The sequence below is a fragment of the Opisthorchis viverrini genome, assembly GCF_000715545.1.
Source record: "Opisthorchis viverrini unplaced genomic scaffold opera_v5_18, whole genome shotgun sequence".
NCBI classification, from domain to species: Eukaryota; Metazoa; Platyhelminthes; class Trematoda; order Opisthorchiida; family Opisthorchiidae; genus Opisthorchis; species Opisthorchis viverrini.
The window spans coordinates 3,410,475-3,426,264 of record NW_008751674.1 but is presented as its reverse complement, the minus strand read 5'-3'; the positions used below and the strand labels follow the sequence as shown (position 1 = coordinate 3,426,264).

General features: G+C 41.2%; 1 protein-coding gene across 1 annotated transcript; it reads left to right on the top strand.

Moving 5' to 3' along the window:
• Positions 1 to 5,025: 5,025 nt before the first annotated feature.
• On the top strand, positions 5,026 to 13,186 carry T265_01717 (hypothetical protein; the record flags this gene model as incomplete). The annotated part of the gene is given in 8 exon segments (XM_009165783.1): positions 5,026 to 5,105; positions 5,489 to 5,543; positions 5,555 to 5,818; positions 5,857 to 6,031; positions 6,572 to 6,816; positions 8,202 to 8,331; positions 12,721 to 12,953; positions 13,040 to 13,186. The coding sequence occupies 8 exon segments, from the start codon at positions 5,026 to 5,028 to the stop codon at positions 13,184 to 13,186; spliced, it is 1,329 nt and encodes a 442-aa protein (XP_009164047.1).
• Positions 13,187 to 15,790: the final 2,604 nt, after the last annotated feature.

The following is a 15,790-nucleotide window of genomic DNA, read 5'->3' as shown; positions in this document are numbered from 1 at the left end:
GCTACCTCTTCAAACTCACCAAGCTTTATCAGTATCATCCCCATATCCTCTCATTCTCAAGCTTCAGTCTTCAGCGGTAGCTGGTTTGAACACTCTGTATGGTGATGTCCACCCCCTTGTTCACTGATTCATATCCGTTTGGACCTTCAAGTAAACCAAAATTACCTGTCTCAGCAATTCAGTTAAAATGGCCTGCCGAATCACCAAGACATTGCTGGCTCTCTAAATTCATTGGTTAGATTCCTCTTTTTCCAAAATCTACAGTTTTCCTATCGAGTACCAGGCAGGACCCCTCGTTTGCCCTTCTAACCGTGTTTTGCTGTCCTCCGTCTTCAAAATGTCAGGGAACGAACTTGTTTCAATTTGATTGTCCTTAGAGGTTGGAAAAACAAAAAATGGTTATTTCCCTTGATTTCTGTTGTGGTTAAGGAATGGCCCGCATGCGTGGGAAAATGTCCATTATTTGTATGAGGCAGGATTGCATCATCGGTCCATAATATCATTTGGCTTGTATTCAGACGGAGAGTGAACAGCACCACGTTGTCAAACGAGAGTGTGCCGTAAGTGTTCACCACTCCCTTGAATGTAAAAGTTATTGTTGTTGGGGCTACCGGGCAACTGTGACAGATTTCATGGGTGATTTTGCACATCTATGTTTGAAGTTAAGGTGGAACAGGCTGCTGATTCGCAGTAGTTACCACCACAAATGCTGTGGACAGTAACATCCATGTTTTTTGACTTTCTCCTCGAATGTAGACTTAGGACAAAACCGTCTGAGGTCTTTGTAAGAAGGGGGCACGCGAAATGAGAAGGCGGAACTTTAGTATTTTCTCAAATATCGATTCAGTTCAGGAATTGCGCGTTTGCTAGACACTTGATGTACAAACACCAATATTGTTGAGCCTTACTTATCACACACCTGCTTCTTAGGTCTACTTCTTTCATAACGACCCAGGAAGTCCATCTCAGTTTAGTTCAAAAGTAATTTCTCAGCAATTAGGCACTTTATTGTAGCACAAAATGAGGTGACTTACAAGATTGGAGGAGTTGTTTGCAGCGTGCTGTGTGACCTCCAGAACCACGTAACGTGTCATCATCATCAGAGAAGGCAACATCACTTTTGACGGTTCTGCTTTACAGCCATACGATTATTATTTCTGTTATGTTTATACTGTGTGCTGAAAAGAAGATTAAAAAGTGTGCGATGGAGGGGAAAAATTACTGGCCTGTGTCAAGCATTCGGAGGTGCCTACGCGTCCCAGAGTTTGGTCAAACAATCTGGAAAGAAAAGCGCAGCACGAAGACAACTGACGTCGACTAGCCGCCATTTTGCTCAATGTTTCCAGTCAAGCACAAGCTGGGTCACGGAGATTTCATCCAGAAAGGAGTTCAGAACACACAACATCCAAACCCTAATCTAGTTCACACCCTTTTGCCAATTCACTTCATCCACCTCATCCACCTCGCAGTTTGCGCGACTCGTAAGAGAAGGCACAAAAACCCACACGGTTTTCGGTGCGTGTTTTTCGTGCGCATAAAACTGTTCAGCCGTCGCAGCGGATGATGCCATATGATTTACGTGGTCGAAATATTTGCCACACAAACAAATACCTGCTTTCCGATCAGCTCGCTACTAAACCACTGACACGATCCCAAACTAGCGACACTTATGGGGCATCAGTGGGCGAGCACCTGAGGACATCTCACATTATCTGTCCACTGCAGTCGCATCTCACACACAGCCTAATACATAGCCTAATACACGCGACCCATAACATATTAATATGCAGTTTTGACGCTGCAAATTACCACATGTGATATGGGCTTTTGAGATTCTTGCACTAACTTTACACACTACCATCGAAGCTAATACAGATATCGAGCTGTGTAAAATTTTCCCCAACCCCCTTAAGCTGTGATAAATATGTTTAGAGACTGCACGTTTTGGAACGTGACTTTGTAATTTGAAGGCGCAGGGAGCATGGTGATCGTTAGTCTATTAGGCAGGGTTACTGCTTTGCGTTGGTCTTCAAAGATGAGGGCATAGCGTCTGCGTACTCTAGATCGAAAAGGTTCGGTAAGGTAAGGATGTGAACACCTGGGTTTTGGAGACCTTGCACGTATGGCTTAATACTTCATCAATGACGAAGTTGGACCAGAATGGAGAGAGTAGACTTCCTTGCCGGACACCACATTTTATAGCAAACTTTTGAAACCCCACCATGCAACCGCCTACATTTAGGTGAATATGGGGATCGGATTATGTTCACAGACTTCTGGAGCACACCTTGTTATGGAACGTAAGTATGAGCTCTTACTTATCGACAAAAACGAACGCACCATTGAAGTCAGGAACACCAAAGTTGTGGGTTATCTGTACATGTGGCATTGCTCTGACACCTGAGGAAATGTGAATATGTGATCAAACCAGACTCTAGCCGACCAAAATCCTTTTTGATTTTTACGAGTCAACGTTTCTTGCGCCATTGGAGGACAAAAAATCGGTGACGCCAGAAGCCTTACCAAAACAAGCGTTCAACCAATACCTCTGTGGTCTCCACGGTTACTGTTACTCCCATTTTTCAGAAAAGGCACTATTCTAGACTGACTCCACTAGTCTTGAATGGTCTCTTCCAAATACACTTAAAATGGCCAGACAGGTGCCGGTAGAGAAACCCATTGCCAACAATGAAGAGAGCACATGAAAGGAAGTCAGGATCAGCAGCACGGTGATCGTTGAATGGAGAAATGCAATAGGCCCAAAGGCACCTCATAAATCACAATCCATGTTACTGTTGAAGGCTGGGATGCTGGATTGCTGGAAGCAGGTGGCCAGTGGAATTTCTATTCGAACTACTGTGCTGAGCTATCCAAACATTCTGCTTTGCTGCATATTAGAGAGCCAGTTTAGACCCTGATTATTTTGAGTAGCGTTTTAAATATCACCTCCCAGTAGCTGTTTACATCCGATATCGAACTGTAAGGCAAGCGTTGGACTAGCTGGTTCTGACAGTTTCTTTTTATCCCCGGGTTCACTAATGTCTCAATGACTAAGTGAGATAGGCGCTTTTCACGAAGACCAGAAAAGTAACAGCGTATACGTGCGTGGTTGGAGTCCACGCTGATGTTTTAGACGGAGCGACAAGCGGTGATCGACCCTCACCATCGATAACTGATGGAGCGTTTCGGTTTTTAAATTTGCGCCTGAGACTGTAGATCAAAAACATCAGTGGTCTCAAAACGGAGCCTTGAATAGCATCCAATAAATCCGGAATATCTTGAGTTTTTGTATGGCTTGGCAGCTCTGATTTTGGAAGAAATAGCTAGGTAGAGCGTGTCAACAAACTTCATGTTGGCGTAAAATAACATGTTTCGGAGCGAAGCCGAAATATGCACAATGGTAGACAACATTCCATAATCGTATGCCGCGTTGTTTGGACTACAACGCGGCATGTTATCTGTGCGGCCGAGTCCGTGCGGTATTGCTGGTACCACAGCACGTACACACCGTCATAAAACCGGTAAAGATTCCCCCAGCATGAACGTAGAAAACTGCATAAAATGCTTCTACTCAAAATGAGTTCGAAGGATCAGAAGGCAGCCTCGGCTCAATGGGAAGAATAAAAAAATGAAAGGCCCAGAATGTTGCCGAATATGGATAAGGACAAGTTGGAGGGTATTTTTCTTGAATTATGTTAAGTTGGAGTCACTACGTTTGCCGGTTCCTGCGCATAACTAACAACGATGCCACCATTCAGAATCACCAAGTTCTGCACTGTTATTTTACAAGATATGCTGTATATCCTAAATTTTCAAAGCAGTCTACAAAACACAAAACAAAAGATGCACTTACAGTCCTTTGCTAATGAATTAACCAATAATCACGAGCTTATGTTCACTGCATTTGCGTAAACTGGGACTTGGATATTTGCCAGATAGAATAGATATCATTCGATGGGCCCAAGAATTATATGAGATTTACAAACGATTAACAAGCACCACATGTATTCAGTAATAGTCAAGTGTTTACTTTATGAGATGTCTGAAGTCAGTAAATTTGAGAATAGCACAATGGGATCGGAGAATGGTTTGAAATCAGCGTGATTGTGTCCTTAACGTTTTCCAAGACAGAAAAGCATGGACCACTTAACGAGCTCTAAGTGGAACTTGGTTTCTTTTCGCTACAGCTCATCGGTGGTCTACATGTTCCAATGAGCAAGCAAGCAATAGAACCACGTTTTTCATTATTCAAATAAGTATGACTGTTTCAACAAGTCGGGAAATGTCTGACATGCAAAAAATATTGAGTATTGTTGGGGTACATTGTCTGGTTTTGCCAATAAACACTTCCACCTGTCAAGATTCTCCAGTTTGTAAATGCAACCCGATGAAACATTCTGTCTCAGATGTCACAATTCTCTTGTCTTGAGGAGAGATTAGATTTTGGCGTGGATATAAGCCCTGCAAATCTTAAAACCATTTCTAAGAAAGTATATTCATCTAGAAGAGACGCTTATGTAACAGGAATTATAGTGCTAAAAACCAGCTGATGCAAAGTTCCACAAGTGCCCAATGTTTCTGCCGAGCAATTTGCATCAGCTTCAACCAATTGCTTTAATTCTGTTTGTCTAAAACGCTCGAAAAGCCCAAACGTTTGTCTGCATCGCGCTGTAATTTCCGGCCAATGTTTACCTGTTATTTCACTCACACAAGCTGTAAGGTCAAAGTGATCCAGCTGATGACATGTTTGAAAAAGTAAAGTTCTGGAGTAGGCTATTTTTAATTGTTCCAGGATTGCCATTTCTAAACTTCAAAAGAAGCGAAACTCATTCAACGCGTTCCCAAATTTTGTTCGAATGGTTGAGCAACAAGTCTCTGCATACGAACAGCTGAAGAAGACATTTATTTCACGGAATCGTGGTGGAGGAGGCATGTCAGTCATCGATTATTCCAGACGACTTCAATTCTATTGGATTACGCGAAATGCTTGAGTTTGCATAATATCATCTGGTGTTCTTTTAACTAATGAACTCAGACTCAAGGATTCATAACACTATTTTGGATTTCTGCGAAATGAGGCTGAAAAGTAAACTGAAAACTGTGAAGTGAACACATGCTCTTCTCACTATTTGCTAGATTAACCAGAGCATGACATGTGTTCACGTATCCTGGTAGGAGAAAGTAGGAGGCATGCCGCTCTACCACATAATAAAATTTTGATGAGATAGCCCGCAAAACTAAAACGCTTTATTATACCGAGACTTTGGACAACTACCACGTGATAACTACCAATAGTATTCGAGCGACTGGTTTTACATGCACTTACAAGTGAAATGAAGTACCAGTAATAAGTGGTAGGAACAGTCGTGTACACTGACATCGCTCCACTTGTTAGACGATCAAGTGAAATGTCATTTTCTCTGTCGTTTTTATTTCTTTTATGGTGCAAAAGGTAAGTGAAGTGCTTACTTGTACGAATAGTGTATAGATTTCTGCATGTGCAATCCCAATTGTTGACCGTGGACTTTTCAAGTGACAACGCAGTAAGTTCCAGAGTGACAATCTCAATTATTTATTTTTCTTCATCTTGGGCAATCCGGTCATCCCGGTTCAGATTGGCCAACAACATTTCTTGGTTCTTTTTGATACTGGAGGGTGGACACGTTGGCTTCCGTCCAGCAAGTCAAGATCAAAAGAGTTTGAAAATAGACGAAAATATGATGAGCGCTCACCAACACGAATTTTAATGAATCAAGAATATAAAACAAGTTATGACGGCGAGCGATATGGTGGAAATATGGTGATGGACAATCTCTTGGTTTGATAATATTATCAATATATTTTACATATCGATAGATTGCAGGTCATTACGTACCTCAGTTTGTTTTCGTCGAAATGGAAGTGGGAGAGGGTACAGCTGATGACAGAGAGGGATATGACGGAATAATGGGAATGAGGCGTCCGCCGAAAAAAGACCGAAACTATGAAATATTTGAAACCACATTGCTGGATTATCTCGTACACACTGGTAGTGTGAGGGACGCTATATTTACATTCAGATTTTGTGGGTATGTGTTGCTCAAGATACCGCTGGATATTTTTCCAATTTACTTATTCAATGAAATTTCATTTGCACTGTTGGAAATCCAATTTCGCCTATTACATATTGTGTTCTGTGTTTTCGAAGAGCACTACTAGCGAACGACCAGGCTAGGAAAACAAACTGACGTTTTCAACGGCAACCAAATGGCATGGGATAATTTTGTGACGTTGGTCAGAGATGATTTTTCAAGCAATCGCAGTGAATAAATCTTGGGAAACGTTTGGGGATGAACGCTTTTGAAAGTTTCTAGGCTGACTATTATTTGACTCATAACGTTTGGTAGATGCAGCATGTATCAATAAATTAAACAGTGATTGCTAGCATTGAATCAGCAAGAACATCGATAGTGTTGGCGCTAAGTTGTTCGTGATGTTGTGTTTCAACTTAGCCAAAAGCAATTAGCACTTACGCGCGTTTGTGGATTTTGAACAGCTCATTTTCCATACAATATTTGATACTTTTCATAAGGAGAACCACTGACAAGGTTACTGAAAAATCTTCGACAGCCCACGACCGGTTTCACCCTTCTTGGGGCTCATAGTCCCCGAGTTTCCGTCAATCTTATGTTCTACTTGAACCCAAATTGGACTGTTTTCGAGAAATACGCTCATTCGCAAATCAATTTGGTTTTTACGAGAGACTCAACTGAATCTCTCGTTTATGAAATTCTACAACTGAATGTGCTGCAAACAGGCCGCCTCATGATTCAGTTGGTACGAAATTTGAGATATGGCACTACATTTTCATAAGGGAAACCACTCAGTTGTAGAATATCATAAAGGAAAGATTCAGATGAGTCTCTCGGAAAAACCAAATTGATTTACCAATGAGTGTAGTAATTGATACTTGTTTACTGAGAAATTTGGATGTTGTTAAGCGTCTGGTTATATTGGAATGTTCTTCTAAGGATGGCTTTGGGGCAACACCTTTTGATGCTCTGCCGGTTGACATTTCGAGTTTCGCATGGTGGAGCCTATCTTTTTGTGAAAATTTTTTTGTGAAAATCTAAATGAAACGCGCAGGTGGATGATATGTCTTCCGTAGATGCTTTACAGTTTCAAACAGTGTGCGTTGCTGGATGATTTGATTTTCCGTTCTACAAAGTACACACTCTTTGTGCGAACGTTGTGTCGGTTCCAAATGAAACAGTGATGTGTTCATTAAAATTGAAAGCCCATACTATGACCCAGCACATTTTCTGACAAAATAGGTGCAGCAAACCATCGTACCATCGTAAACATTTGACATGTAAAGAGATGAGGGCTTTTATTTGGATTACATGTGGGTTTTCTATTGGATTTCATCCTTTTGGAGATGAAATTGACTGAACAATTACTGCAGTTGTAGATCCTGTTAAAGATATCTCACTTTTACTTGGTTAGGGAGAAAATTAATTGCAAAAACGGTCGCCCTAGAGCATGAAATATTTTTTCAACTACGCTTGCTAATTTATACCAACCATGCGCTCTCCCGAGCATCCTGTTCACTGAGTCAAACTATACAGTCGGTGAATCACTTTTAGTTTCCTGATATCATGCTGCTTCGACATTTGAGTTCACACATTACTGAAAGCAGCCACGAATAGTTGTGTAATGTTTGGTCTAATAAGCAACATTTCATTGTCACTGATGCCAGGTGGAGTGTAGATAAACTTATGTTCCGCCTACATACAAAAACAAGAGTTCGTCATGTACCTAGTGTCAGAATCTGTTGGTTGTATTAGGTTGATTTTTATCAGAAAATCTATTTTCCTGCTCAATTAAATTTCCGTTCATTTTTATAAAAATTAACGTTTTTATCGGCTTCCAGACTGATGTTCCGTTTTTGAATCAGTCAAGTTGGAACTCTTTGTATCCGGTTCTCACACGAGAGATCATTGACACTGCGAGATAAAATCCATGACTTTGCATTTTTGTGACTGCTTGCATGTTAAGCGTTAGAATGCCATGGTTGTATTCAAGTTTGTTCTCTCGAAGATGTAATTTGAGCCCCATGACATTTACCAAAGTTTGTTTAAATATTACTGGATTGCTGAACATTCAGGAAATTATGAACGTTAACGAGGAGAATGTCTTTTGCTTGTATCAAAGAAAACCAGGTGTACGCGAAGATTCTTGGTTTGAACATGGCACTGTGGTTTTTGGAGGCGTCCGGGCCGACCCGTTCGTCTAGTCTATTGCCTACGTATCATTGTACAAATCTAGCCAATGGAAGATTAAAATCGACAGGTAAGTAGCAAAAATCTTTTACAGGTTGTCGTTCTATGGTGTTTACTCATTACGGGGCAACATTTCTCCGTTTGGAAACTTGATTTCTTCCCCAATTAGAATACACCTATTGACGACCAAGGTAAACGCGCAAGGTGTATGCGATATTTGGCAAACAAGTATTGGACGACCGACTTAGAGTTTCTCATATCGGTAAAATTGGAGTCAATATCTGGCTTCTGAGCAATAATCTCTCAGGTAAATGCTTATTTGCCCACAGATGCCCGTGATTTCCATAGCAAAGAATGCCAACAAGAAATGTAGTTTGCAGCGTGGTCTACTGTACTTTTTCGTGCTCAAAGGCTGCCACTAGCACCCATAAATTTTCAAGACGCTCGTACACATGGAGGCACAAAATATGCAAGTTGACGTTTTTTCTAATTAAATCACTAAATAGAATATCTAACGTCAGCATTTGGTTTCGCTTGAGGTATTGATTCAAGCTTTCGCATCCAAGAGAATATACTCAATGAGCTGAAACGTGCTCGGGAGAAGAGGGAAACGAAGAAAGGAAACAGCTTCTTCGTGGCCGGTAGAGCACAGATTTCCTTGCAAAATAAGCTTGTGATACTTTTGAATTATTCAAGTATATATTATGTATTTACGCTGGCATTCATTGATGCCATAATGCCAATGATGCTAACCACCATTTTCACATGATTTGTCGGATGGTTTTGAGCTCACTAAGTTTGTATCAGAATTGGATGACTGATAATCGCTGCACCCACGCAGTTGCACCAATGATTACTGTTGTGTGCACATTGAGAACAAAAACAAGTTCGGAACGCGTCAGCTCTTCCGGATGGCCGAACTAAAACCTAGAGCCCACGTGAAGTTGAACTCCCCTCAGCTGTGCGGTAGGAAAGTGCAATAAGGCTCTGGTAGTTGTTTGCCTAATTTATTGCCAATTGAATAAATGGACCCGGATGTGAATGAAACGCTATTTATTTTGCGTGGTGGCGTTTAGCACCATCTTTCTTAACTCTGGGTACTACTCATTGTTGTTCTTTTTTAGCCATTTTGGACATTCTGCGGTATTTCTATCTAATGCCCGTTTTCCGACCAACTCACTTTCACGAACAACTGAATTATACATTTGGAATTTTATTCTGACATCGGTTTATGCAAACTTACCGCAACGGTCAATTGAGTGTATTTGGCAGAAAACGAGCAAACCAAGAGTAATGTTTTTGCCACAGAAAATCATGGCATTCGCATACCTGAAACTAGTAATAATTCGGGCTTTTCCTACGCGTTCGCAGTCTGTATGGGAGCTGTAGTAGTTGTTTCCACATCACAAAGTGTCCGGCCAATAACCTCGCGCTTCAAGAGTTAGGAGAAACGTGGCAGGATCTGGTGAACAACAGCGTGATCCAAGACAAAGACCAAATTACCCAAAGTAAAATGTTCGGACATTACCCGCACATGTGTTTGGAAGTTTGTCAAGGGCAACCTCATCTCGTGGTTGTCTTTTTCTTAGGCGTTTGTGCATGTCTAGATTTAAAAGGCTGAACGGATTATCCATAAAATCGTCATAAGTATACCGTCGAATATCGCCCGTGAAGGGTGCAATTTTGCTTAGCAATCAATCATATATATTCCCTGTATAGGTGTACAGTTAACTGCTTACGCTAATGAGTGTTCGACAGTCTGGAAAGGGAGTCCAACGGTTCTGACATCATTGTAAAATGTAGCTGGGTTGTTTGGGTTAAATGTTGAAAAATCAACTAACTGGTTTTCTCATTTTTAAGTGTTGAGATGCAGCTTAGGGTGTGAAATATGAAGGATACTCGCATACAGGCGTGAGTTAAATCCACGTACTTTTGTGACCTCGAAGAGTGCTAGGAGTTTGACCTAATTGGTATGTTCTCTAAACAGGCCCGAGGAACGGCGGTTTTATGCTGATAATTCAATATTTATTTGCATATCATGATGGCTTTAATGTTAGTTACGTTCATAACTTCCAGCTAGCTTACCTTGCGTGAAGCGAGACTTACGGTTTTTCTACTTAATGGCACAACGCGGGTTTCTAAAATGTGTCCAAAAACATGTTTTTTGATCTTTTACTTTGTATAATCCTAAAATTAACTTCACAGTTAGGTGGCCAAAAACCTCCGGGCAATTTGCCAGGTTGACCCTCATTATTATTCACCCCCGGTATGTGTTCAACTAATTCAAAATGCGGAAACTAAACAGCTTAGTCGAGTCCGCCGGTGATAGAAAACCGGCATTTTCGCTACTCAATGTAGGGCTAATTGGACGATATTTCTAGTTGGTTCATAATCCACCAATTCAAGCACACCTGTTTGTGGGCAACTATTCTAAAGCCTTACCTTGTACAGTAGTTTTAATCTTAGTTGATGTAACTACCTCCACGTCGCGTGGTTGTGATCCAATTGAGAGCCTTTATTTGGACAAAGGAAATCGGATACCGGGAATAATGATGGTTTTATTCAAAGGCAAGCATGATTGTTCGATAAAAAACGAGTTATTCTTCTAAAGAGTACGAGTGTCATGACACCAAAAATCGTTTAAAAATGTTTACCCATTACTGTCAATTAAGAGCCTCTAACTACAAGAATGTACCTTGAGCAGGTTGTCCGTTTCATAGATATTTGATTGAAAGAATGACCCAAACGCTCAATGGCCCCGATGATTTCATTAAATCTATGACCAGGAATAACCTAAAAAGATCTGATTACATGGGAATTTCTTTACATATAATGTAAAAAAAATTAGGCTTATACAGAATAGTGTCGCTTATCTATGAGAAGCTGCTCTTTTGATTGTTTTCGCAGAGTCGAATATGGTATTTCAGGGATCAACAGCGAGAGGACAACTTACAATCTAGTCAGTACTGTTCCTAGCGTTGACGGAGACCGTTCAGTGGTAGACCTGTATGCTCGTACATTCTGGAACTTAATGACAATTGCTAGCTGCATTTTGGTTGCACGTATGTCTAGTAAGGTTATTTATCTCAGACAGGCCGGTGTCAACCGTCCTCAATTGTCACTGAAATACATCAAAAAACGGAAGTGTAAGTGGTCTCTGAATCTCAGTGTTTACAAGTTCATGACTTAACATGTTTATAACTAGTCAAACAGAATACTCAAAAGTTGAGACCGGCAGGTAAGTAGCATAAACACAAACACTAGACGTTCAACAGCTGATAAGTTTTCCCACCAACAACAAGGTGCAGCGCATGCAAAAATGCTGGCTTAGAAATACGGATGCTTGAATGTCCCGACTCTATGAAACAGGTTAATTGAATGCGAACGGAGAGTTGCTGTCCAGAGACTGCCGGCCAATCTAAGTGCGACCGGAATAAACATACGCGCAAACAAATCGATTACTTCGAGTTAACATAAGCGAATAACTTCCTTCTAGTAAAAGTATTGTCTTGAAATCACTTTGTTCTGACAGTTGGTAAAGCATCATCAAAACTACACAGCAATTCCCAACAAACACAGTGGAGCGTTCTTCTAAATTCTTACACTGTTCAACAGAAGAATGGTTAGCACTCAAACAGCGAATTTCTTTTCAAAGCTGGGAGGTTTCCTTTGGTTTCCGCGGTTGCCAGTCAAGCCATCGGCCTACATTAATTGCTCGTTTTCGAACGATGCTACATCTAGCGAGTCACTGAGGCATCTTCTGAGGTGGACAGTCCCCCAATTATGTGCCATATAGACGTCTTGAAAGCCGTATTACACTCCAAATTGAAATCCTGGGATAATTAGCCAGAAAAATGAAATGCATACATTATTTCAGTGATGCACTTTAGGTCTTTGAGTGTTTTTTAAGTTATAGAATCGTTTGTAGACTTCTAGCCGGGATCTTAATACCACATGATTGTTCATTCGTGCCTGCTGATAAAACACTAGATATTAACCAGAATCATGTTAGACTCATGGTGTCAATGCAGGCAGCGACACACTGTTTTATGCGCTTTTTAGATTATCAACAGATAGAACGTGTGAAATCTGGCCGATGAAACAGGGCGGTTGCCTAATCAGGCCATACCGCAGTTTCTGTGATGCGCACTAAATTGGATTAACAGTTAGACACTGGGTACGGGACTAGTAGCGAGAGATCATGGAACTTCTTTCAACAAACGCGGTGTTAATTGTGAAAACGGGAATGCTAGCCAAAAGATCCTGAATTGCAATAATCATGCGATGTTGTGAATCTGGCATGATGGCTATGTATATTATCAACAAAAGCCTTAAAATTTGGGCCCACTACTGCTGGATCTTGGTTCCGGTATTCTAAATTATTTTTTTTATAACTTTTTCTAGTACCCACTGATGAGGAACGATCATTGTCGAGATATTCTCTTTGTCCACAGCATAGAGTATGGTAACGTACTCCTCTGCAGAAAATGCCTGGCAGCCGTGGATACTGGATACACAGTCACCCATGCGCCAAGGGGACCATCAAACATACTTTTGCGAAATTCGGTTGTGGAAATATATGTTGACGGAATACTTCACGTTCTTCCCAATAACCTGCCACGCGTTCGTCCAATAAAAATAACTTTTGCTTCCCGCACGTTCATCCTGCCAGCTGAAGAACTCACCAGATCTGTAAGTGACTACGGGTTTGTTAATTATTTTCGTAAATCATATATGCGGTGGAACTAAGAGCTTTTGTACAACCTTTCTTACTTCAGACAAACGACGTAAATGTTTTCGGGTTACAAATGATACAAGACAGCACTGACACTGAATGGGTGCTTGGTGTATCATTTTTGAGACACTTTCTTACAATATTTGATCAACAGCACAAGCGGATGGGATTTGCTGCAGTGCAGTGCTAAGGACACCTCTGGTCGAGACTGACTGTGCGAGTCGTCATTAAAATCAACTCCTTAATTGTTTTCCCACAATTTACGATATACTTTGGATAACTTATGTGTTAATCATCCGTAACACCGGGTGTTTGAATAATTTTCCCAAATTTTACAATATTTTGGAAAAACTGCGGATTTGATGTATGCAATCCCCAGGAAAAAATTTTTGTATTTTCTCAACAGATGGTCTGTTTGCAGAACTTGTCAAGGTATTATCAAACCAAATTTTGGTCTTTACTGATGATGTTCTTCATAAATGCCTGATTCTACAAAGCAGTGAAGAACGTAGATATTTGTGGATATTTAAAACTGTGTTTTGAACTCATTGGTATAGTAACGGGCATATTAGAAACGATGTTGCTAGCCAATAACAGTGTGCATTTTGTAAGCGTTGATATTTATATATTCTCGCGGACAAGCGGGTCATTCGTCATACAATAATAACATGTCATATGATTGGAGTGGAGATTGGCTCACATATTAGGGGTATTTTTATGCATTCTTTCATTACTAATCTATAGAAGTCAATGAAGCCCAAAACGCCGTTGCTCCATCCAATTCTGTATTTGAAGCGCAATACAAAGTACGGTGAAACAAAACAGGATAGCGTCGCACATGGGTTGTCTCACTAATTTCCATATATGGCCCGCAGTTTTGCCTGGTTTTAACGAGTAGCTTCCGCTGGCAGGCGAGCTAGGCGACTGTGTTTCTGGATCAAATTTCAAGCAGTGTTCCTGATACCCATGTTTTGTCGACAAGTCCCCTTATTTCAAATGAATGACCAATTAAAGTTAAGTAGAGCATGTGCGTTTGAAGAGTGAAGCAACATTTTCAAAATGTTTCCTCTGAATCTGATGACAACAATATGGGTACTACTAAGATAACTGAAAAAAGGGGTGCTGTTGCACAGGAATTCAAAAATCAATACAAAACAAGCAATTACAAACCGTAGAAACCACAAATTATCTCCTTTAGGAAGTGGGCAGTTTTGAGATACCCGATTAAAACCAACCTGTTAAATTTGAAAACAAAACGTAGTGTGAAAAATTCCTGGCGCATATACGTTAATATTATTGAAACAAATAAAATTTTGGGTTCCGTCACACCGGAACTTTGGACTAAAGGAAATATTTAATTTCGAATTCGCCACAGCGTTGACATACTCAGGTGGGCTACACCGAAAGTCATTTCAGTCGCGTCCATTAGAGAGAGGAATATTTGGGCTGAAATTCAAACTTCGCTAGACGGTGAACAGGAAAAAAATACAAAATGGGTAAAACGTAAACAAAGGTGGAATTTTCATGTTGCAACGGACTGGATTTCAAAAAATATAGACCATATGCCATAAGTCATACATGACATCACATTCCGAAGATAGAGGTGTAAGGATAGGCCACAGGACCATAGGGATGGTAACACGCGTCCGGGCCAGATTGTCGTCCAATTAGTCAGGCGTAGCATGTAGTCGGCGCTTTGAGTCCTGGAATCATTTTCGAACCTCTAGTGAATAATGCAAATCTTCTGAGCATAGACATTACCATGAAACCGTGTTCTTTCTTTCCCTGATGTTTATTCCAGTGACTTTATTAGTTCATTCTAGTTAGCTCAATCGCTGTGCTCGCGTCTTGAATACGTATTTCCAGAACACAGAACACATTAATACCAAGCGAGTCCAGTGTGAGTGCAAGAGCAGCTTGTTGTCCTGCCTGCTTCAGAGTGCAGACATTGGAGGCGGCCAAATAGACTAGGTGTTGAGACTTGAAGATTGGACGGGAGATATCTGAGGCTGTCGGCGCTACGTGACGAGTAAATGCTGCACGCAAAACCAGTGCAAAAGGAACGAAGTCATCAATCCCAAGCGGGGGGCTTACAAGAGCAAATTTATTAATGGAGTGTGGAGAGGAGAAGAAAAATTGTGCGAAAGAGGAAGAAGTAAGGCGTCAACAGTAGTCTGTTTTTGCTTACCGTCATGTTTTATGCAGCAAGTAGAGCAAACCGGCTGATGGCACCACGCAACGGCCTTTGTTTATATATTATATACCATTATATATATTACATGTTTGTATATACTCAGTTCGTGGTTGTACGTGGCTGGGATATTTGCAGGGCGTCCACACCTAGACAGGAGGAAGATCAGGGCTCTACAACACCACTGACATCGGTTAGCAGCCATATAATGCAGCGTCTCTAAGCCGGCTAAGTGAGGATCACACGATCCCCATCCAGGAAGGCAAGTCGTACCTACAGCACCCAAATGTTTTGTATTCTTCTTCATACCGCTTTTCCGGGTCAAGGATAGCCACCACTGTGCCTTCGCCACTCTAAATTGGGATGGAGGACCGGGAGACTGTGTTCGTCAGACTTGCAGTCATTGAACAACCTGGTGTGAGAGACTCTGTGAGTTTGAGGGGATCATCCCCCGTTCAGCTCAATGGGTCACTGAGGTGCGCAGCCCATCACACCACGGCATGGTACAGTCTCCCCGTGACAGCGGTGGTTCCAGTCTCTTCGCGACAGTCCAGCCTCTTCGTGAGCTGATAATTTAGCAGAATGCTGAGATATAGATGCACA